At 44.3% G+C, this 25,667-nt stretch overlaps 1 protein-coding gene across 4 annotated transcripts in view; it reads right to left on the bottom strand.

Annotated features, from left to right (window-relative positions):
- Window positions 1-25,667, bottom strand: part of LOC121285733 (copine-8) — a 755,949-nt gene that overhangs the window by 592,965 nt on the left and 137,317 nt on the right. For all 4 annotated transcript variants that reach the window (XR_005944761.1, XM_041202466.1, XM_041202465.1 and 1 more), the window contains exon 6: window positions 23,970-24,046. Coding sequence is in view for 3 of the 4 variants with exons in the window: in XM_041202466.1 (XP_041058400.1) it covers window positions 23,970-24,046 (77 nt within the window). In the remaining variant the exon portion in view is untranslated. The remainder of the gene's footprint in view (window positions 1-23,969; window positions 24,047-25,667) is intronic.

A 25,667-nucleotide genomic window follows, 5' to 3' on the forward strand; every position in this document is an offset into this window, starting at 1 on the left:
TCACGCCACACAAATGCCAAGCAATGAATGTCTCCACCAAGGGAGAATCCAACCACCTTCCTTTGACATTCAATGGCATTACCATTGCCAAATCTCCAACTATCAAATTCCTAGAGGTTACCATTGACCAGAAACTGAATTGGACTAACCATATAAACACTGTGACTACAAGAACAGGTCAGAGGCTAGGAATTCTGTAGAAAGTTACTCAGCGTCTGACTCTCAAAGCCTATCCACCATCCACAAAGCATAAGTCAGGAGTGTGATGGAGTACTCGCCACGTGCCTAGATGAGTGCAGCTTCAACAACACTCAAGAAGCTCAACACCACCCAGGACAAAGCAGCCCGCTTGATTGGCACCCCTTCCACCACCTTCAACATCCACTCCCTCCAAAACTGACGCACAGTGACAGCAATGTGTATCTTCTAAAAGATGCACTGCAGCAACTTACCAAGGCTCCTTTGACAAAACCTTCCAGGGCTGCAGCCTCTACTATCTAGAAGGACAAGGGCAGCAGACACATGGGAACACCACCACCTGGAAGTTCCCCTCCAAGCCACTCACCATCCTGACTTGGAACTAGATCGCTATTCTTTTACTGTCACTGGGTCAAAATCCTGGAGGCCCCTCCCTAACAGCACTGTGGGTGTATCTACATCACATGGACTGCAGTGGTTCAAGAAGGCAATTCTACACCACCTTCTCAAGGGGAATTAGGGATGGACAACAATCCCCAATTATTGGGATGGCCAGCGATGCCAACATCCCGTGAAAGAATTTTTAAAAAACTCTCTTACTTTTGTTATGAGCACAAGGTTTTATAAGATGGTTATGTTTTAAACTGTCTTTTTTAATTCAAGATACAATGGAGTATGTGACCTGCAAATAGTTCTGTCTGATGATAAGCTTATTTGGTCTGGTGACCATTGGGACATGGGATCCAGGTCAAGCTTTATTGAAAGTCAGGTGCAGTTTTAACACCTGAACACAAAGGACAGTGCAGAGCAGCTGGCTTTGCCATGGGTTGGCTTACAAACTTTCAGGCAATCAGATACAGAAAATCTAGACACAGCAAGAGAGAAGAAAGAGAAAGAAAGTGATAGAAAAAGGAGACGGGGGAGAGGGAGAGAGAGAGAGATATAGAAATGCTGTTCCGACCAGTGTGGAAAAACGCTGTTCTCTGTTCGATACCAGGCAGAACTCTTGCAGGAACTTGCTCACTGGTCGAAGAGATGGAACCTGCAGAGGTTTAAGGACACTTAATATTCTGTAATAAGCCACCATCAATTTAAAAGGGATTCAAAAACTATATATAATTATTTATAAAGTTGCATATGAAAACAATAATACAATACTTAAGAAAGTCATGAATTTTACCAGCTGTCACCACTGATTTTTCAAAACACTGCCTCTTGTCCTACTGGGACAAGTTCATGTGAAGTTAATTATATTTTATTACATGAATGTAATTACTTTGAATACAGGGGCAGCAAATGCCTGGTGGGGGCCATCTGTAAAGGGTTTGGGGGCCTTTACACTTAAGTAGACAATTGTACTTAATCTGGTGTCAAAGTACAATCACAAAAGGGCACAATTGCAATAGGTAATATAAAAGAAAGGTACAAAGCTCCCTGGCCACAATAAGAGTTCTTGGGTCCCTGAACACTCAACAACATTTAGGCTCTTTCCCCCTCCACTAACCCCCATCCCTACCCTGATCCATCAAAACTATTAAAAACTCTGCATTCCCAGATATATAAAAAAAACAAGAAAAATCAGGGATGGTATTTTATAAACACTGATGCACAAGGTTGCCAGACATTAAAACATGTTTGTAACCCAAAATCAACCAAGTACTAGCTCAGAAGTACCTTAATATTGTATTGCCTAAAGGTGAAAATATGTCCAAAACTTAATATTTCACTGATCTTGCAGATGCCGTTTTTGGAAATGACACAGGCGATTGAGATAACTAGTTAGAGGGCAGCAGAAAGCAGAGCCGCTAAAACAGTGACTACAACAGCTTGCAAATGATCAAAAACCTTTAAGTCATTTCCTTGGCAAACTGACTGACAGATAGTTGGAAATCCATAAACTATCAAAACCTGCAATATATTATCCAGGTAACTCTGATTACAAGCAGCCAAATATGATAGAATATCCAGTTCATTCTTCTTTTTAGCCTTTAGACTTTTTATCTTTGATATTTCTTATCTTCCACATTATATTATTCAAAAAGAGTTTGGAACAAAATTCTTATGCAAATGTATACATATAAATCAAAGCTGCCAAATTACTTATTGCTGCTCTACAGTCAGGGTACCAAGCAACAATGTACAACCCATGGAGAGCTGAAAGAAATGTGATTATTTCAAACTGTTGGGAACCACAAGACAAAACATTGTGGCAGCAGGTGACTGTGGGTAAAACCAAGCTTTACAAATGAAATAAAGGATGAATTAGATTGACAAAATTCAACCTGAATTAGTCACAGAAAAAGATAAAAACTGAGTGAATCATGCAAGAACTAAATGGACACTGCCGTAGCAATGAACCCGCAGCTTCAGCTCAGGATGAACTGGCAGGCCGATGATGTCGTAGAGACTTATGAGAAGTTTAAAAAAAAGTGTAGACTGATGTTCAGTAGTTTTCTAAAGGACACTAGTGAAGAAGGAAGGGTCAGCTACATTCTTCTATGGGAAAGAGAGAAAGGATTAGATCTGTTTAATAACCGGGAGATCAGTGAGGACAGCAGTAAAAATTTGAGAAATTTGGCACACATCTCCAGCCAAAGTCAAACCATTGGATCAACCACTATGAATTTCAATGCCTGAAGGTGAGCAAGTTGACAATTTTTTAACGAGGGTGAGAAATGTAACCAGCAAATGCAAATCCAGTTAAAGGCTGGTCGATCACCTCAAATGGAGCTCTGCACACCGGATTTACAAAAGCTCGGATCGGACAGGACAAGCTCACAATTTTTCAGGCTTTTGGCATGACCAATGCACATGAAGCCATGAGTAGACAGATAAAGGCACTGACAACCCAAATACCTAGCCTTCAGTTACGTCAAGGGAAATCCAGCAGGGTTGATGCACTGAAACAGCAACAAAAGTATGCGCACCAGACAGTGAAAGATGTGCAACATCATGCCAAAGGCATATTGTGGAACTGTGACGTGACAGCTAGACATGTGACAAACAAAGGAAAATACATTAATTCAACTTCAGTGAAACACATGTTCCTGCTACCCTGGGGTTCAGCAGCTGCGAGGAGCTACAACCTATCTCAGTAAACCACGAGATGAAGGAGGCGACACTAATGGTTGAAGGTAAGCACACCCATCAGTAGTGTGGTGCTGTCGGAGTGTGCCAGAGCTCCAGCACCTCTTCTCAGAAGCCCTGAGCAGCTTTGATTCCCCACGAGGAGCCCCACGAGTCACGAATCCCAGCTGGGACAGTCCTGCAACTGGGTCCTCCTGAAGCCCCGGCTCCCAGTAACCCCCACTCCCTCTGACTCCCCCCACCACTCCTACCCCACTTCACATAACCTCAGCAAAAGCGCCATAATGGAGGAGATAGCCCAAACCAGCAAGGGGAAATAGGAGAAAGGACTCAGACTTCAAGTAAAGTTAAAGTTAAAGAAAGCTCAAAGTGCAAGAAAGAGCTGCCAAGGGAGCAGACTTGAAGCAATGTGTGCTTGAAAGAAGCCGCGAAGGTTTGAGAGGCAGCCGAAGGTTGGTAACTCCTTAGTGCAGGTCTTTGGAGCAGTGGTGTTTCTGCCTGATGGCCAAAGGTCTGAAAGTGTGCTTGGAAGGTGAAGCTTGAGTGTGCGTACAGATGCAGGATAACTGCAGAAGGTGCGGCTGAACAACATGTCAAAACTACTTTCTGTTTCAGGCGCCACCCCATTGCATGCTAGTCGTCGCCTGTTTAGTGTCTACGATTTTTTTCACAATGCCTCAAAGTGGCAGGTTAACAACTTTTAAAATAAAATAGTCTAAAATCCACTGGCCTACTCAGTACTCACTGGCAGCCTGAAGGGAGAAAGGCCTCAGTCGGAATTGCAAACAGCTGCCCACTGGAAGCAGGACAATTTCTAAAATCTCCTTGCCCAATAGCCTGCTATACGTGTAATTGGGGGGGAAAAAACTAAACAAACCTTCAGGGTTGCCTGATAGCAACACAACGAACACAAACATAAAAGTGTAACCCTCCTTCTTTCATAGAGAAAGTGAAGAAAGTAAAGAACATTCAAGTACTATCACAGTGAGTGGTGATGGAGGAGAGAGCTCCAGTGCTGCAGCTGCCTCAGAGTCAGAGTCAACACGGAGCACACAGTGTACGTCTGAAACTGAGCCTGATACACTGACAGGTCTGTATCCCTGTGTGGATGTGTGGAAGGAGGAAGTGTGGAAGAGGAAAGAAAGAGACATATTCTTGGTTAGACTATAAGAATGAAAAACATGGCTGTAGTGTGTAAATATTATTTGCTTATCGCTTTTCATGTCCAAGGGATTAAGACTTTCAAATGAATGGCATTTGTACCAAGTGACATACAATGGATCCAGCCAGAGTACACATTTAAAATCTCTCAGAAAAACATTTATACAGCACAAACCATTGCGCAACAAGTTGCTGAAAAAGCACACTCTTGGAAAAAATTGTGACAACCTCAATGCATCTCATCAAAAGGCGACTTGTGTAGTTTTCTGCGCAAAACAGAAGCACTGTTTTGGAAAGTGATATCATCCCATAATTACCTCAACTACAGCTCCTCACACCCTGCTTCCTGTAAGGACTCCATCCCATTCTCCCAGTTCCTTCACCTCCGTCACATCGGTTCCGATGATGCTACTTTCCAAAATGATGCTTCTGACATGTCTTCCTTCTTCCTTAACCGAGGTTTCCCACCCACTGTGGTTGATGGGGCCCTCAATCGTGTCCGACCCATCTCCCGCACCTCTACCCTCACACCTTATTCTCTCTCAGAACCATGATAAGATCCCCCTTGTCCTCATTTTTCACCCTACCAGCCTCCACATTCAAAGGATGATCCTCCGCCATTTCTGCCAACTCCAGCATGATGCCACCACCAAACACACCTTCTCCTCAACCCCCCTGTCAGCATTCTATAGGGACCGTTCCCTCCAGAATACCCTGGTCCATTCCTCCATCAACCCCAAAACCTCATCACCCTCCCATGGCACCTTCCCATGCAATCGCAGAAGGCGCAACACTTGCCTCTTGACCTCCTCCCTCCTCACCGTCCAAGAACCCAAACACTCCTTTCAGAAGAAGCAGTGCTTCACTTGCACCTCCTTCAATTTGGTCTACTGCATTCATTGCTCCCAATGCGGTCTCCTCTACAGTGGAGAGACCAAACGCAGACTGGATGACCGCTTTGCGGGACACCTTCAGTCTGTCCACAAGCATGACCCAGACCTTTCTGTTGCTTGTCATTTCAACACACAACCCTGCTCTCATGCTCACACATCTGTCCTTGGCCTGCTGCATTGTTCCAGTGAAGCTCAACGCAAACTGGAGGAACAGCACCTCATCTTCCAATTAGGCACTTTACAGCCTTCCTGACTTAACACTGAGTTCAACAACTTCAGACCATGAACTCCTCTATCCTCACCCCTTTTTTATCCCCTTTTTTCAATATTAATTTTTATTTTTTAATCACTTATTTTTATTTTTATTTATTTTCATTTTTATTCATTGTTAATCCCCACCTTTTACCCTATTTTTGGTCTTTTTTTCCCCACCACCGTCCCCTCCCCCCACCCCACCCCCACAAGGGCCATCTGTCACTTGTTCATGTTGTTCTTTTCAGAGTGCTTACCCTTTTCCTGCTATTATCACATTCTGCTTTCTTACCTTAATGCCACTATCAGCATCTCCTTTAGCCCTCACCACGACCATTAACACCCCCTTTATCCTTTTGTTCATGACGCCTTTTGTCAATCTCGCCTTTGCCTTGGGAAGAGCAAACGCCCCAGGTGCTCCAAGAGTATTTGGGCATTACCTGTTCACTACTATGCCAATAAGAGGACCTGGGTAACCAGGGACATGTTTTCTGATTGGTTTCACAACTACTTTGTGCCAGAGGCATGTTGCATTGTTAGGTAGCTGGACTTGAAAAAAACCTGTAAAATAATGTTGCTCCCAAACAATTATTAAACACATCATCTTACCAAGATTGAAGAACAATGTTTTTGCTGTTTACACTCCCCCCACCACCACCAGCACCACCCCCCCGCTCCAGAAGAACTGGTCAAGATGTCTCCCAACAGAGTACATCGACAAATCCACAGCTCTTCTTTGAAGCTGGCCTTCTATCCAGCTTCACCTGCTCCACCCTCCACCCTCCACCCCCACCCCACCCCCCTCCCCCCAAACAGTATAAATTTCATCACATTTTTACTTCTCTTTAGCTCTGAAGAAGAGTCATACAGACTCGAAACATTAACTCTGTTCTTTCTTTCCACAGATGCCATTAGACCTGCTGAATTTTTCCAGCATTTTCTGTTTTTGTATCAGATTTCCAGCATCCACAATATTTTACTTTGACCTTACTCTGACCACTTTGGCTTGCTGGAGCTTCAACATGGAGATGGTGTTGACACGGGAAATGGGTTGCATTCCCGCTACGGTGCTGCAGAAATTAACGACCACATAGCTACCCAGATGAGGAAGAAAATTTGCCAGCAAATCAAAGTAATCGAAGGTAAAATTTTTATTCTTACTGACAAATCTACAAGCCTCAGTAACAGAACCGCTCTGGTAGTTTAACTGAAATGTGAGAGTGATAAGAAGGAATTCATGTTTTTAGATCTGATTGAACTTCCAGATCAAAAAGCCGATACAATAGTTAAGTATCTTCTTGAATGTCTCACGAAACATGGTTTTGGTGACTCCAACCTGAAGCAGCATCTTATAGCATTTGCTTGTGATGAAATGAGTGTTGTGCTGGGCACCAAATCAGGGGTAGCTCACAGACATATGGAGCAATACCCAGATATTAATATTTGGCATTGCCTGAACCATAGATTAGAACCCGCAGTGGGCGATTTGGTAACAGAAGTTGGTGGAGTGAACCATTTCCATTCCTTAATGGACAAAGTATACTCTGTGTATAATAGATCACCTCTCAATCAGAGGCAACTGGTAGAATGCGCTGCTGAATTAGAACAACCAATTTCCAAAATAGGTGACATTTTAAGCACCAGGTGGGTAGCAAGCTCATTTCAAACAGTGTCGGCTGTGTGGTGCAACTATGAAGCATCATGCGCTCATTTTGAACTGGCAATAAAAGATGTAACAAGGCCTGCGTCTGACAGGAAAGCCTTTTGAGGGTCTGTTAAAGAGCATTTCCTCTTAGACTCTGATGTATGACACATTACATGAACTCAGTATGCTCTCAGAGTGTTTGCAGAAACGCACTACAATGATTGTGTACACAGACAAAGTAACCCTTCACAGCATATGCTTTGTGTGTGGATTGAAAGAGCAAGCTGGCACAAAAATTCTTGAGGCCAAAACTGCAGTCGCACAGGGAAAGTTTGGAAAAATCTCATCAGGGAGCAACAGTAAGATATTCAACATCAACTATCAGCAGTTTATTACCAGTCTCATCAGTAATTTAGGAAATCTAATGTTCACAACCATATCATTGAAAGGCTCTCGTTCAGCCGCTGCAGCCCAATCCAGTTATGCATCTCTGATCGAGCAATTGCACATTCTTGACAAAGACTACTGGCCAGCTAAAATGTCACCAGATTTGGCAGTAGTTTCTCTCTGCAAGCGGTTTAAACTGTCATCTATTCTGTAATCAATGCATTCAGAGATTATGCAGGGGAAGCTGGACAACACATTCGCCAGGATTTACGATCATTACTAAACTGCACACAAGTAATTCCAAGCAGCACTGAAGCTTGTAAGCGAGGGTTTAATCAAATGAACTTAATTATAACACCAACACGCTCAAGAATTCTCATAAGCCGGGTATAAGCGCTAATGTTTGTCAGACTACACGGACCCCTCCTCCTGATGCATTAGGATCCACCACTGTATGTCACAACCTGGCTGCGATGTCACCGATCGGCAGAGGGCTCAAGGACAAGACCAGGCTCTCCCTCTACAAGTGTAGAACTGGCCTGGTGTGGAAATTGTGAAATATTGGTTGCAGAACATCAGGAAGTGTCATGGGATCGAGTTTTGAAAGTTTGTGGTGATAAAGCCTCTGCAGACCATGGTACACTGAGTTTGTTATGCTAGCTTCAGCCAAAAACCTTTTGCCTGAAAACATTTACAATACTGAGGAAATGTGTCTGTTCTGGTGATACGCCCTAGGAAAATGCTATCAACAGCTGAGGAGAGTTCATCAACATGTGATAAAGATGCTAAGGATAAGTTGACTGTCCTTGCAGCTGGCACACACAAATGTAAACTGGCTGTAACTGGGAAAAGCAAACGTCCCAGATGCTCCAAGGGTATTTGGACATTACCTTTCACTACTATGCCAATAAGAGGGCCTGGGTAACCAGAGATATGTTTTCTGATTGGTTTCACAACCACTTGGTGCCAGGGGCACATGTTGCATTGTCAGGTGGCTGGACCTGAAGGAATCTGTAAGATCATGTTGCTCCCAGACAATTGTTACCACACAGATATAAAAACAAAAAAACTGCGGATGCTGGAAATCCAAAACAAAAACAGAATTACCTGGAAAAACTCAGTAGGTCTGGCAGCATCGGCGGAGAAGAAAAGAGTTGACGTTTCGAGTCCTCATGACCCTTCGACAGAACTTGAGTTCGAGTCCAGGAAAGAGCTGAAATATAAGCTGGTTTAAGGTGTGCGTCAGCAAAGGACTTAGTTTCATACCCTTACGCCCTCACCTCAATGAATTTCGGGCTCGGCATGATACTGAACTCTACTTCCGCCGTCTTCGTCTCCGGGCTCACTTCTTTGGGCAGGAGTCCTCACCCAGTTCAACGGATCCTTTTACCCACCTCCAATATTCTCCCTCCACCTGGACCCCTCCCTCTGGATTCTTACCTTCTCTCGATCTTTTCATTGAGAACTGTCGGCGCGACATTAGTCGTCTCAATTTCTCTGCTCCTCTCACCCATTCTAACCTGTCTCTCTCTGAACTTACTGCACTCCATTCTCTCAGGTCCAACCCTAACATTGTTATCAAACCCGCTGACAAGGGTGGTGCTGTTGTTGTCTGGCGCACTGACCTCTACCTCGCGGAGGCTGAGCGTCAACTCGCAGACACTTCCTCCTACCTCTCCCTGGACCATGACCCCACCACTGAACATCAATCCATTGTTTCCAGGACTGTCACTGACCTCATCTCCTCTGGGGATCTCCCTCCCACAGCTTCCAACCTGATAGTCGCCCAACCTCGGACGGCCCGCTTCTATCTCCTACCCAAAATCCACAAACAGAACTGCCCCGGTAGACCGATCGTCTCAGCTTGCTCCTGCCCCACAGAACTCATTTCTCGTTATCTTGACTCCCTTCTCTCTCCCCTTGTCCAGTCCCTTCCCACCTACATCCGTGATTCCTCTGACACCTTACGTCACATCAACAATTTCCAGTTCCCTGGCCCCTACCGCTTCCTCTTCACCATGGACGTCCAATCCCTCTACACCTCCATCCCCCACCAGGATGGTCTGAGGGCCCTTAGCTTCTTCCTCGAACAGAGGCCCGAACAATCCCCATCCACCACTACTCTCCTCCGTCTGGCTGAACTTGTTCTCACGCTGAACAATTTCTCCTTCAACTCCTCTCACTTCCTCCAAATAAAAGGTGTGGCTATGGGTACCCGCATGGGCCCCAGCTATGCCTGTCTCTTTATGGGGTATGTGGAACATTCCTTGTTGCAGTCCTACTCCGGCCCCCTTCCACAACTCTTTCTCCGGTACATCGATGATTACTTCGGTGCCGCTTCATGCTCTCGTCAGGACTTGGAAAAATTTATTAATTTTGCTTCCAATCTCCACCCCTCCATCATTTTCACGTGGTCCATCTCTGACACTTCCCTTCCCTTGCTTGACCTCTCTGTCTCAATCTCTGGTGATAGACCGTCCACCAATATCCATTACAAACCCACCGACTCCCACAGCTATCTCGACTACAGCTCCTCACACCCCGCTTCCTGTAAGGACTCCATCCCATTCTCTCAGTTCCTTCGCCTCCGTCGCATCTGTTCCGATGATGCTACATTCAAAAACAGTTCCTCTGACATGTCCTCCTTCTTCCTTAACCGAGGTTTTCCACCTACGGTCGTTGACAGGGCCCTCAACCGTGTCCGGCCCATCTCCCGCGCATCCGCCCTCACGCCTTCTCCTCCCTTCCAGAAACATGATAGGGTCCCCCTTGTCCTCACTTATCACCCCACCAGCCTCCGCATTCAAAGGATCATCCTCCGCCATTTCCGCCAACTCCAGCATGATGCCACCACCAAACACATCTTCCCTTCACCCCCCTTATCGGCATTCCGTAGGGATCGCTCCCTCTGGGACACCCTGGTCCACTCCTCCATCAGCCCCTCCTCCTCAACCCCCTCCTATGGCACAACCCCATGCCCACGCAAAAGATGCAACACCTGCCCCTTCACTTCCTCTCTCCTCACCATCCAAGGACCCAAACACTCATTTCAAGTGAAGCAGCATTTCACTTGCATTTCCCCCAACTTAGTCTACTGCATTCATTGCTCCCAATGTGGTCTCCTCTACATTGGAGAGACCAAACGTAAACTGGGCGACCGCTTTGCAGAACACCTGCGGTCTGCCCGCAAGAATGACCCAAACCTCCCTGTCGCTTGCCATTTTAACACTCCACCCTGCTCTCTTGCCCACATGTCTGTCCTTGGCTTGCTGCATTGTTCCAGTGAAGCCCAACGCAAACTGGAGGAACAACACCTCATCTTCCGACTAGGGACTATACAGCCTTCCGGACTGAATATTGAATTCAACAACTTTAGGTCGTGAGCTCCCTCCCCCATCCCCACCCCCTTTCTGTTTCCCCCTTCCTTTTTTTTCCAATAAATTATAAAGATTTTCCTTTTCCCACCTATTTCCATTATAAAAAAAAACCCCACTAGAGCCATACCTTGAGTGCCCTACCATCCATTCTTAATTAGCACATTCGTTTAGATAATATCACCAACTTTAACTTTAACACCTATGTGTTCTATTGTACTATTGTCATTGACATCTTTTGATGATCTGCTTCTATCACTGCTTGTTTGTCCCTACAACCACACCACCACCCCCCTCCACCTCTCTGTCTCTCTATCTCTCCGCCCCCCACACACACACCTTAAACCAGCTTATATTTCAGCTCTTTCCTGGACTCAAACTCAAGTTCTGTCGAAGGGTCATGAGGACTCGAAACGTCAACTCTTTTCTTCTCCACCGATGCTGCCAGACCTACTGAGTTTTTCCAGGTAATTCTGTTTTTGAATTGTTACCACACTCTTGGTGAAGAACAATGTTTTCGCTGTTTACATGCTCCCTGGAAGAACTACTCAAGATGTCTCCCAGCAGAGTACGTTAACAAACCCACACCTCCCTGGATGACAAAGGAGATAGAAATTAAAGAAGGAAAAATGTGCTTACACAAGTGTCAGGTAGCAAATACAATTGAGAACTAAGCTGAATTCAAAAGGTTCAGGAGTGATTGAAAAAGCAAATACGAGAAGCAAAGAGGAATTATGAAAAAAGACTGGCAGCTAACATAAAAGGAAATCCCAAAGTATTCTATAAGCACATCAATTGTAAAAGGGTGATAAAAGGAGTAGGGCCAGTTAGAGACCAAAAAGGGGATTTACACATAGGCCAGCATTTTTCACTTGTCGTGCGGGCACGTGCCCAACCTAAACGAGCGTAAATGACACGCATTATTTCAGTTCAGCAGGCGGGCACGAGAGTCAGTAGCGTGCCCACTGACAATTAACAGACCAGTTAAGGCCATTAAAGTCCCAATTTAATTAACTTTTTCACTGCCCATCCAATCTTACATGGGGAAGTCTAGAAACGTAAGTGCATTTTTAAATAAACCATTCAAAAGAATGGGTGAAATCTTACACCTAGCTAGAAGACGCTAAGCAATGTGTTTTTTCAGCTTATTAATAAAATTGGTAGAATCAAAGGATGTTATTGTTAGAAGAGGTAAAATTAAAAGCCAAGTGATACAATGGAAAATTTAGATTCAAAGAGAAAGACATGTATAAAGGAGGAAGAAGATTGTGTGTAAGGGAGAGGCATTTTAAGATCCAACATGTGCGAGAAGCCTCAAGCTGCTGTCTGCAAGGACCCAGAACTGAAAGAAACTCATTTTGAATGCGACTGTCCAGGGCATGCTTTGCTAGGTATCTGTTTAAATCTGAGATTTACTTTTGCCTTACCAGGGGTCTAACTGAGAATCAGATTAAGTAAGGGATTTTTGTAGACATTTGTAACTCTTTCGAGTACAAACCTGTTTCCATCTGTTTCAGATGAAGTTACATTGTTTCATAGTTTGCCATTGTGAGATTTGAACACTTGATCTTGGGGTTGCAAACCCAGTACCATAACCACTTGGCTATTTAGGCCAAGCTTGTAGACATTTGTACGTGCTTGCAATTTTTCTTGTATTAATTAATGTTTAATTTAGTTTTATAAAAAATCTCTTGAGACTCGGTGGTCTTATTACTGCTGAATTCAAAGTCTGCATCTCGAAAGGTACAAATTGCAAAAAGGGGGTTATGACAGTAGTTTCAAGTTTCCCTCTGGGATTTGAACAACTCAGTCTTTGCCATCAGCTGTGTCATAATAGACCCAAAAGTGATATCAATTTTTCTTAACTTTCCTAACTCTACAGCTATGCCTGGGTGCAGCCTCAACATCTGCAGCAGAGGTGGAGGCAGCCTGCTGACAGCCATGTCCTGATGTCTGTGATGACCTTGGCGGACGTCTTCTGGCGATCCGAGGCCTGGTGGGCCCCAGCCTGATAATGGTCACCTGTTCAGCGGCAGAAGCACCCTTGGCAGCCTGTGAAACAGGAATGGATGGGGTCACAGGCAGAGGGGCTGTGAGCAGCTACAAACTCTTGGAGTGCCCTGAGAGGAGGCCCCTGGGGCATCTAGCTGATGCTCATCCTCCCTGTGGGTGCCTGGGGGCCCCACCCTGACTCCTGCAGGAGATGGTGCACCTGGAGGGAGGTCAAGGTGTCTCGTTCCTATGTTGCCCACACCTTGATGGTGCCCACCGAGGTGTGTGGCCATGGAGTGCAGGGCTGAGCGCAAATCCGGCAAGGCTTGCTGGACCAAGGTCTCCATGGTAGTCACCAGCCTTCCCATGGTGACCTCGAGGTGGTCACATGTTGGAGCCATGACATCAGGCTGAACATGGACGGACTCTTCATCGTTCGTTCTAGTCTATTGAGTGACTATTGAATCTCTGCCTAATATTCTGTCATCTGTCACTGCATCTCCAGCATTTATCTGGCAGCCACTTCCAGAGACTCATCATCTGACTCAGACTGAATAAGTGGCTGGTCCCCAGCAGCCCTTGAGTGCCATGGACCTGGGCTATTCCTACCGGCGACGGCTGCTCGTGTCTAGAGATCGGAAAATAGGGTTTCAGTTAATGAGCATGAGCTAGATAAGACTGCATGTGCCTCACTGTGAATGTCAGGATGTGATGAAGTGATGGAGCTGTGATCTATGCTAAACTGATAAGGAGAGGTCGATTTCCCTTCCCCACAGAAGCGATCCCTACCCTCCCCAGCTAGTTCAGCTGTAGCCTCCTCAAACTCAGTGAGAACAATGACGTCGGCTGTCCCTCCCCCGGTCTGCGATCTCTGGTGCCTATTTTGCGTCAGCTTGGCCTGTATGAAAAAGAAAGAAAGACATGTGGTGAGAAGGGATGGAGCAGAGGTTGGGTGAGATGCATGTCCCATATGTGTGAGCCCTCCCCAGAAGGGCCAGAGGATGGATTGTGAGCAACATGATAGATGGGACGGTGGTGATGTGAAAGCCTCAGTGAGAGAATGAGTGTTAATATAGAGACCCCCACTAATGGTTGTGTGAGATCCCTGAAGAGAGTAGCCATTTGAGTACATGATACCATGATGAGAGTTTGATATTAGAGGAAGATGAAGGATGACTTACCCTGGTGGAGCAGATGAGATCACTCATCCTCTTCCTGCACTGGGTAGCATTTTGGGCGCGGTTGCCAGCCATACTGACCTGCTCCGCAACAGCCTCCCAAGCCGGAGAGGTGAGGCTGCTGTGATTCCTGCAGCCACCTCTGGAATAGAGCACATGCCTTTGTGCTTGCTCCCCTCTGCTCAAAGCCTGGAGGGCCTGGCAGGTGAAGCGGGGTGCTGACTTCTTTTTCAGGCTTGCGGCCTTCCTCTTCTGGCTGCCAGACATCTCTGATGGGCTGGAGAGGGTGTGTGTTGGACTGGCCTTTAAATATGGCACCCAGACCTTTGAACCCACCAGCTGATGGTGGGAGGACGAGTCAGTTCCAAACCCACCAGGTGATTAGAACCGATACGTGCCTTTGCATAATTAATTACCCTCCAAGTGCAGAATTGGGCGTGAATTCCTGCCATTCTTGACAGCGGGTGGGCATTGCCAAAACCATCCGCTACCGCACTTAGTCTCATTTATGGAAAATTCTACCCATTGTTTGCTTACTGGAGGCCTGTTTTTTTTTAAAAACAGGAGAAAGTAACACTAAAAATTTTAATAGTGTTATCAATGGGAACAAAACAAAGACCTCCAGGTCAGTTGTTAATTTTGGTGTCACGCTGCTCACAGGTGAATGCATTGCTAATTCCTTCAATACAATGTACAGGAGTCACAAATCCGTGCCAACAACATTAGAAGATGTCTTTAATCCCACCTCTTGGCTGAAGGTGTCCTCAAATTGTCTGAGCAGTCTCAGCTGAACCTCTTAGAAGCCATGATTCTTCACACACTTCTACTACTATTGAATTTAAGGAGGGTGGCTAGATTTTGTGGTCAGCAGAGAAGCAACAGCACTCAGTGCTTGCCTCAAAGGAAGATGTCACCAAAGATCCAGCAATCTGTGGCACAGACTTCCCCTTTCCCAAAGTCAGTTTAAACCTGGCACCAAGTCAAGGGGATCTCCAGGCATCCAGCGATGGGTTGTCATCAAGCAGGGTAAGCAGTCAATCTCATTATAGGATTCTCACAGACAGCAAAGCAGGAACTAGAAATTACTGAATCCTTCTGCTTTTAATTTTTTAATTTTATGTACAGCAAAATAACTGATTAGGACTTACAGATGGGAGGCAAGTAGAAGTTAAAATATCATAAACTTTAACAAGATATAAAACATTTGTGGAATTTCTAATCGTATTAGAGACCTTTAATTCAACAACATTTCTTTTTCAGGGCCAGCAAGGCTGTATAACAGGAATTATTACTTATTATCCTGTTAGTAACCCAGCAACACCTCATTCAATAAGATGTAACTTTTTCAAGGGTTTTTACAGCCAGATTAACAATATATGTATGGAAGCCCTCGCCAATTCAATGATTTCTAATTGATTGCAGTCTAAGAGGAGGGGTGGAGGGGGCAACCTCAATGACTCAATCTCTGGACAAACATAGAATCAATAACAACAATGTCTGGATGACTGCAATTAACTGTGCATGTGCAGACCCCAGACATTGCTGTCAGTTTCAGAGGAATAATGATAGCGAATGCTGGCAGTTTTGCCATCGTTACTACTGCGAAATTCAGACCAATTAAATTAGATTGGGAGCAAGAAAAAAGACACCTTACTGTGAGAAGGAAGAAAAAATTCCATTTATATAGCATCTTTAGCACCTCAGAACAGCTAGTGTAGTACTCTTTAAATTGTGGTCACTGTTTAAATGTAGGGAAACACTGTAGACAATTTACACACAGTAACCTCCCACAAACAGTAAAGAGATAAATGACCAGATAATCTGTTTTAGTGATGTTGTTTGAGGGATAAATAGTGACTAGGCATGGGGAGAACTCCCCTGGTCTTCGAGTAGTGGCATGAAATATTTTACATCCAGCTGAGAATGCAGCCAAGGGCTCAGTTTAACATTTTAACTGAAAGATGGTTCCTCAAACAATTGGGCACTCCTTTGGTGCTGCAATGAAATGTTAGCCAAGATTGTGTGCCTGGGCAAAAACAGAATTACCTGGAAAAACTCAGCAGGTCTGGCAGCATCGGCGGAGAAGAAAAGAGTTGATGTTTCGAGTCCTCATGACCCTTCGACAGAACTTGAGTTCGAGTCCAAGAAAGAGTTGAAATGTGTGCCTGGGGACTGGTGTGGGACTCAAAATCATGACCTTCTGACTCAGAGGCAAGAGTGCTACCAGAGTTACAACTGATGATTTGACTCATGACAGAGGAGAAGATGGTATTTTTTTTTTTATATTTTTCCACTTACACCAAGTGAGCACAGTTACGACATGCAGCTGCGAACATGGCAACCCTCCAGCTCTGGTGTTGTCTCAACATGTTCAAAACTTTTGTTTATTAGAAAGAGAATATCATTACTTCCATTTTAAATGATAGGGAACATTGTCCTGAAATAATTTGAATTCTAGCCATCTAGAAATTGAGCCATTGACAATAGAGTCAGGTGTGCCAGCTTTAGACAACATTATCATACAAGGGGCCGGATTTTCAATGCAGGGTCGCAAACCCAACACTCAGTTTAATTTGGATCCTGAACCTATGCCTCTACAGCATCACTATTTTTAAATGTAAATGGCCAACTTGGCCAGGTGAGCTCAACGTCCAATTAGCAGCACCAAGCACCTCCAGGTGGCAAGAGCTGCCTGCCTGGCACCAGTGGCAAAGGCAGGCAGGCAGCCATCTTGGGGGCTGCCACTGCCACTGCCTTGCCGATTAGAGTGGGCAGAAAGTGGCCATGGAAGAGAAGCTTAGGAACAGTGATTAGTGGTGCTAGTTGGCCCCACAGATTATATTTAAGAATAACTCCAAAGAAATGTACTTGGGCCCCACTAACGTGCACAAGATTGTTTGGATTCACTGGAAAAAACTTTAAAATTTCAATCACAAATTGACTCTTAAACTCCTTAAGGAATGTGAGAAGCAGTTAATTGGCAGCAAAACTGTCAGCACTTTGAAATACAAAACTGTCCTACAGGCATTGGGAAGAGACAACCACTGGCCCCACAGTTTTTAATTCCTGCTTTCACTGAATCCCAACCCCACAGCCCTTTGAAAATTTGACCCGTGCTTTCCACAGCCCAATCATCTATTGTAACAACATGAAGCTCCCTCAATTCAAAGCCATCCACCCACAATCTGTGATCTCATGCCTCAAGACAACACTCATAGTCCCAAATGTGCGCAGGACTCCTCCTCAAAGCAGCAACTGTTTGCTTTGCCTTTCACCTTCCTACATCTATACCATTTCCCCTGAATTGCCCTGTAATAATCTACACATAAATTGATTACCTGGTTTGCTGAATCACCAGTTGATCACCAGTAAGACCTCTGACTTCCCACTCACTCATCAATCCTGTACTGGCAAAACTACAAAATTGTCAACTAAACCATCTAACTCAGCTTCCTGAGCCATATTTTTAAAATGTCTTGCCAGGCAAACAAGTGAGGGAAGACAGCTACCCCTAACACTGCTAAGCATTACTTATGCTATATTAAATTAAAGCACACCAATGCCCTGCACTAATTTAGATTTTTAGAGCTACTTTGGGGGAAAAAAAGAGTAATGATAATACTGTATGGCAAAGACAATTTGCACCTGTATACAACTCTGATAATCTTGTTATATTAAGGAAGAGGATGTGAAGCAGGAGAAATAAAATAGAAAGCTAAAGAGCATAGCTTCAATTTTATCGATAAATGGGAGGAAATTTTGACTCATTCAGTTCTTAGTGTGAACAGGAAGTAGCAAGTTCAATCAATGGAGATACAGAATTGTGTGTTGTCAGCATAAACATGGCACCTGACTCAGATCATGGGTATCAGAAACATTTTATTTTTGCTTAAATTATATACAGTACAAACAATAGTTTACTCATGTGTAATGGAACACGTGGAAACAGTAGTCCTGTTTATAATATTGGGAAATACCTAATCCAATCTTGCACTGCAAACCCTTCCTAGCTTTCAACATACATCACTTAGTACACATGCATCTTCCAAAATTCCTGATCTACCACTGAAAATGAAAAATGGATCTGCTGCAAAAGCTATGGTACAAATCCATGTTTGCAATAAAGACAAACATCACATGTATCCTGCAAATCCTGACATTCAGAGAGCAGTAAAACAGAATTATGCATGACTCTCCTGTCAATCAATTTCCACATATAAGCCCTTGAAATATTAGGAAATTTGACTTAAGATCTGAATGTTTGATTTGTACTTTCAATCAGATAATCAAATTCCACAAACCTTTTTCTTGACTCCATTGAAGAACATCAGAAGTTATGGAGATTACAAAGATCATCGATGCTATTTACCCCTACTTGAAAATAAATTTTTGTTTTACCAGTAATAAAATTGAGGGAGGGCATTGTTTTGAAACATATAGGCTGGAAAATTTTCCAGCCCCTCCCTCCAGCGGGATCTTCCTGCCCTGCCAAAGCTGATGGATGTTTGAATGGCTTGCCACACCCACCGCGGGGGAACCTGCCACAGAAGGGCCGGAAAATTCTGGCCATAGGTTCTGAGAATGCATTTTTTTTTTTAGCAGGAACATAAAGAGACTCATCACAAACATGCCGTCACAGATTGGAAAGAATTAAAGGATCATTATCTTGGGTGCATATGACTAGTTGCTAATTTTTCCACTTCTACTATTCAATGTTTCACAAGCGATGAATGAGCCACTTACCAATATATATGTATAAAAGCAAGAAAAGAGTTCCAGATTTTTGGCCAAGCTTAAAAAAGGTCATGATGATATGGTTACACACCATCCTGACTTGGAACTATATTGCTGTTCCTTCACTGTTGCTGGGGCAAAATCCTGGAACTCACTTCCTAACAACACTGTGGGTGTACCTATGCCAGGTGGACTGCAGCGGTTCCAGAAGGTGGCTCACCCCGACCTTCTCAAGGGTAATTAGTTTGAGCAACAAATGCTGGCCTTGCCAGTGACACTCACATCTCACAAAACAGTAAAAAAAATTCCATGTATCTTTAACAGCTACAAGGTATTACTTTCTTTCACTGTGTCATGGTCAGAAGACAGGAAGGAAAATATATATATCTCTATCATCCTGGCTACTTTATAAACTTTTTATTTTTTAAAAAATGGACTAATGGCCGGACTGATAAAATAGCTGATCACATGGAGGTAGTTCTGCAAGCTTTTGAACAGTTTAAACAAAGGTTAACTCATCAAACTCCTGGAATATAACACTTTTGCATTGTATAAACATTCTAGTCGAGCCAACACAAAGGGCTGGTAGATGAGGCATCTGCACCAGCCAGTACTGGACAAAGGCAGAGCTATTGGGACCCTCATCTCCAACATTGTGCTCATGGTTCTCCAGTTACTTGCTCAAAAGATAAGCTGAATAGCTCAACCCGTAACCACCCTGTCACATGACCAAGACTTCAGCTGTTTGAACTTCTTTAATTATACAGCTTTTGGATTGTCTTTAGTTGCAGTTTAACCTCATTAGAGAAAACTGGACTCCAGGCTGGCAGCCGGCTTCTGGTCTCCATAAAAAAACCTTGCATTTCATCTACAGAGTGAACTCATACCCAGGATACAAAGTCTGCATCTTCAACAGACTCAACCTGCAATTGACTTCCTAGGACCAAGACCAGGAATTCTGCCAGACAAAGCCACCTAAAAGCTGCCTTCCTTGCACATTAATTCTTGACTCTGGACTCACGTGAAGCCATAGCTCTTATTTTTATCGTGGTCTTTGCCCTGAACTCCTTTCTTTCCCTTATCCCTCTTTTATTCTATGAATGCAAAAGGGGCAGACATTGCAAAACCCCTTTGTGTGTGTGTGTGTGTGTGTGTGTGTGTGTGTGTGTATATAAAATAAACTGCCCCTCTTATTTTACCTTATCATGAGTTTGCTGTGGGGTTATTAATAGAGGATTGGTTCACTCCCAATCTGAAGAGTTGGAGAAAATATGCCACCACTTATAAAGGGAGAAATCAAAAATCAAAAACACCTTTCTGCTTACAGACAGGTATTGAGTGGAGAAATCAGGGCTGTTTATATTAAAACCCTTCCTCCTGTCTGTAACAGTGTGCATTTATAATTTGGGTTGTTACTTTAAGGTATAATCCTGCCTTATCTTTCATTTTCTTTTGAAACCCATGTAGCATCTTCAGGGTTTCTATCTATGACCTCCAAGTCCTGAAGATGATATTATGCATTGCCACATTTCCCACATGTTTTGCATCCCCCATAAAATTGTACTTACATTGGTCCATTATTACTAAGATTAGAAAGCCACATTGGCATTTAACTCCGCAGGGGTTCAGACATTTCCTTCAGAGTTTGCACATTTCACAGATGGATTAACAAGCTTTGATGCACGTCAAGTGGCCATTTAACTGCTTGACAAGAATTAAAGGATCATCAATGCAGGTGCATCATGACTGGCTGCTAACGTTTCCACCCTTACTAACAAAATCACATTACAACAGATTGTATGTTTGAAAGCTGTGCATGCTTGTGATTTGGGAGAACAACATGCTTTTCTCTAAATTTTAATGAAATAAGCAACAGAGTATTTTGTTTATTCTCACTTGTACTTGTAAGTATCTTAAAAAAAAGTTATTTTGACATGTGCAACATTGGCGTAGATTTGAACTCGAAACATGAAACCAGCTCCTGCCAGGTTGAGACCCGCCCTACTTCAAGGGCTGGGCCTCTTTTATAGGCAGCTGGCAAGTTGCTCACCCGGAGTAGCCAACCCATTGCAGATCACAAGCTCGAGGCTGGCACAATATCAGATGTCTTCTCAGCCAGCAGGAACGTAGGTCTGGGAAAGGAGGGATTGGGTTCAATTGCAGAGATGGGGGAGGCCATGGCAGCCCTGGCTTTCCAGGGCTAAGAGAAATAATTCTGAACTTACCTATTGCGGCCTATTCCAATTCCCAGCCTTGTATCACTGGGAGGTTTGGGATAGAGTGCACATGTCATCCATTTGCCTTCAAAATTGCACTGGGGTCTTATGTATGCGTGTATCAGACCCCAATTTGAATATAGCAACAAGGCTTTTGTCTGATTCAGGTATATACCTGGGCTGCCCAACAGAAGGCTTCGGAATTATGGCAGAGGGCAGAATTTTAGCGATAATGGAATAGAAAGTGCAGCATTGCTAATTTATGAACCCCAATCTCCTCCTTGGCCCTATTGTATTTAATATCTTTTCTCATCTAAATCTATCATCATAATCAACCAGTCCTTTCTCCCACAAATACGTGTCCAGCTTCCTCTTATATGCATCTCTACTATCCGGAGAGGATAGGTGATTTCTATTGTAGATTTAGATGAGAAAAGATGGGAGGAGGCTCAAGTGGAGCATAAACACTGGCATGGAGGGTCGGGTTGAATGGCCTGTTTCTGTGCTGTATATCCTGTATATATCCCATATAATAAAAACATTGGCCTAGATCTTCCGGTCTCCAGATCTTTACAGACTTGACATATGACCCAACATGTCCAATGGGACCCTGAGGAAATCCTGACACACTGACCTCCATGGGAATTTCCCAGTAAGTTTGACTCCTGACAGGTGATTTCCCTACGTCCTGGGACCCTCCGTGAATGTCTCTGACTCTGACCCCCACCCCCACCCCACCCCCGACCCAACCTGACTATCCCTGGACAACGTGACTAGCCCGGCTGACCCCCTGACTATCCCCAAATCTGCCCCCAGACCTGACTAGCCCCAATCCATCTGCCACCTCACCCAATTGCCATCCTATTGACCTACTATCTCGTCCACCCACCACCCAACCCACCTGCCATACTACCCATCAACCAGCCTACCCATCTACCTCGCTCAACTGCCACCTTACCCACCTACCCACCCGCCATCATATTCACCTGCCACTTCACCCACCTGCACCTTACCCACCTACCATTTACTTCACCCACCCACCCACTTGCCTCAACCACATACCCACCCTACCAATTCCACCATTCATACTCACCCATTCCCCCATTCACCAACATTCACACTGGACATTTAAACCTACTATACAGCAGCTAGTGCCATAAAAAGAGGCTGTATTTAACGTTCAGAAGGTCAGAGGTCTGCCCAGATGCTACAGCACTGTGATGGAGCTCTCCGAGGGATGCTGTACTCTGCATTTTTGGAGAATCTGTGTTCGAAAGACCAATCTGTCCATTGACAGGCTAATGATTAATGCCATCATTGTCCTGCTCTGAGGTTGAAATTGTTTTCTTTTTATATATTCATGGGATGTGGGCATCACTGGCTCAGCCAGCATTTATTGCCCATCCCTTGTTGCCCCAAGAAGGTGGCAGTAAGCTGCCTTCTCGAATCACTGCTGTCCATGAGGTAGGTACACCCACAGTGCTGTTAGGGAGGGAGTTCCAGGATTTTGACCCAGCAACAGTGAAAAAACAGCAATATATTTCCAAGTCAGTATGGTGAGTGGCTTAGAGGGGAACTTCCAGGTGGTAGTGTTCCCATGTGTCTTCTGCTCTTGCCCTTCTAGATGGTAGTGGTCATGGGTTTGGAATGTGCTGTCTAAGAAGGCTTGGTGAATTCCTGCAGTGCATCTTGTAGGTACATACTGCTGCCACTGTATGTCGGTGGTGAAGGGAGTGAACGTTTGTGGATGGGGTGCCAATCAAGTGGGCTGTTTTGTCCTGAATGGTGTCAAGCTTCTTGACTGTTGTTGGGGCTGCACTCATCCAAGCAAGGGGAGAGTATTCCATCACTCTCCTGATTTGTGCCTCGTAGATTGTGGACAGGAGGTGAGTTACTCACTGCAGGATTCCTAGCCTCTGACCTGCTCTTGTAGTCACAGTATTTATGTGGCTAGTGCAGTTCAGTTCTGGTCAACGGTAACCTCCAGACTGTTGATAGTGGGGAATTCAGTGGTGGTAATGCCATTGAACGTCAAGGGTATGCGTATGTAGAAGGTGGCATTTTTCAATGAGGATGTCCTGAGAGTAGTGCAGACGTCTCACACACCAGTCCTTGCTGAATTTCAGGTAGGACACAAATGCTCCCTGGGCAAGTATAGCCTCCTACTGAGGGCATTTCTCTCCCTGCTCCCTAGCCATTTTCCAGCAACTTGCCCTGCTCTGCATGCCCTCTATTCATTCTCCAAGTTATGCTGCATTCCAAGGTGATCACCTATAATGCATGTATACCTGGGAGCAACCAGTTAGTGCAGAATCCTGGAACTCAGGACAGGATCGCTCAGCGCATGTCACACTATTCCTTGTAGACGTAGAAACTTTAAACAACTCTAGAAAGTACCAACCACCTTTGCAATGGCAACAACAACCAACAGAAATCAATCAGCAACTAACCTTTAAGTAGTTGATAATCCCTTCAAGAAGCAACCTTTTGTGATTAACATTGTGGAGCATTGAGGTTCAAAATTACAGCACTGATGTCAAATCAGTATTACATGCTGACTGAGATCATGTTCTGCATGGCCGCACATGTAACAATGTCCTCACCAATATCCCATTTGCCACAATTTGCATCAGAAGTGTATGCGCGCACCAACAACGTCATTTTAAACCTAGGAGGGCTCTCATAGCTCAGAAAACAGGTGCCAAAGATGCAAATTTTGCAGCAAATGTATTTCAATATCTCATGCAAATCGAAAGCTAACCATCTATACATAAACATTGTACAAGGTTTCATTGTAGTACTTTCCAGGTCGACTGTATCCTTTTGTCACCAATATAGACTGTTTTACTTACACGAGGGGTTTTTCCAGTCTGCTTCCCTGTGAACCAACTATCTCTCCCAATGTGCAGAATGCTTGGCCCAGGAAGTCCTGAAATTCAGAGAAAATACATTTGAAAATAGGTGGCAATTATTATTTGTAACCATGGAATGAGAACCAATTAGATCAATACTTTTCAAAAATGCCCTGCAATGTAGTACTAAAAACAGATGCTTGGTTGGGGTTCTCCTGATCTCCCACAGTAACACTAATGTAAGATCAGCAGATCACCTGGAGACACCGTACAAATGGCCAATTTAGCTATTGCTCTGGAGGTTCCACTGATCTTTCTCAGAACTTATGGTGCGAGGTTAAAACAACCTTTGCAGAAATTCAGCAAATGGTTCCAACATAAATAATAAAACATCAGTTCATAAAATTATTTAAACTTATTCGTTAAATGAATCACAATTGAGCTATGTGGTGGGGATGAGGAGAATAAGGCTGAGTATCTGGAGAACTGCACTGGAAAACAGGGGTATGAAGATCAGTAGACCAAAGACACTATAAATGGACTGTCAATTTGAGCCTAGGGAAGAGGATCAGAGTAAAGGTGCAGCTGCCATCAAACAGGTCCAAATTTGTTACTGGGATTTCCAAAACACAGCTTTTGGGCGTTAGGTATTTGAGAAAAAGTCTGAAGCTGCCAGAGTTATTTGAAGAGATAAGATGCCTTTTGAGAGAGGTCAGGTGCCCCTTTTGGAGAGGTCAGGTGCCTCTTGGGATTGATAAGAGTAGACATGAATATGTGTAAAAAGCGGATAAGTAATGCGGAATATCAAACAGCCAAATCATGTAAATTGCCAGGTCCCTTTAAATTTTTGAAATAAAACATTTCAGCCTACAGTTGAAAAAAAATCAGTTTCTGCTATTTCACAATTTAGTGACATAACGATTAGTGCTGTGTGACTGCTTACACAACCTATCATTATCATAGTTTGGGTGGTGGTGTCTGTAAGTTCACAGCTTGATTGACAGCTCCAACCAGTTGTAAAGAGATTAGCTGTCTTTGATGTGGGGCTATGCATACAAATATTTGTTTTCATTATGGAATAAGTACTTAAAGGAAGTGTTTGTTTTTATAAGGGATTAAATATTTGAATGGATTTAAGTTATCGATAAGAATTTTTTGTTTAAATATAGCGAAGTCTGCAGTAGACACTTAGAACTTTATTTCATCTTACCCTGGCTCCTGAGTTCTGCCCATGGTAGGTACTGGGTGAGGTGGCATGGAGGGCATAAGGGCAGAGGGTGCTGGTTGAGGGGAGCATAGGTTGGCACTAGGTTGGCATAGGGGCTATAAAGGACCATGGGGGTGAGTGGTTGGCATGAAGGGTGCCGTAGGGGATGGGTAGGAGCCATAAGGTGGCATGGATAGTACATGAAAAATGTGTGAGAGGAGTGAGGGAGTGGGGTGAGTGGGCTATTTTTCGCTTCGTTGTTTCTATTGTAACTGGGGCAAAGTCCCAGAGCACCAAGGCGGGCCTTTTAAACAGCCCGCCTTGGCACCTGGCAACCCTTGTGGTTGCCTCTGCACCATTTCCAGCGGGGGAGCCCAACTCCAGTTAGCAACACCTTCCCCCCACCCACCGGAACAAAAATCCGAAGATTCGGGGCACTTTCTCCTGAGTCGGGTTTGTGGAATCCCGACTTTGGAGTGAAAATTCGGCCC

Source organism: Carcharodon carcharias, chromosome 13 (assembly GCF_017639515.1).
Source record: "Carcharodon carcharias isolate sCarCar2 chromosome 13, sCarCar2.pri, whole genome shotgun sequence".
NCBI lineage: Eukaryota > Metazoa > Chordata > Chondrichthyes > Lamniformes > Lamnidae > Carcharodon > Carcharodon carcharias.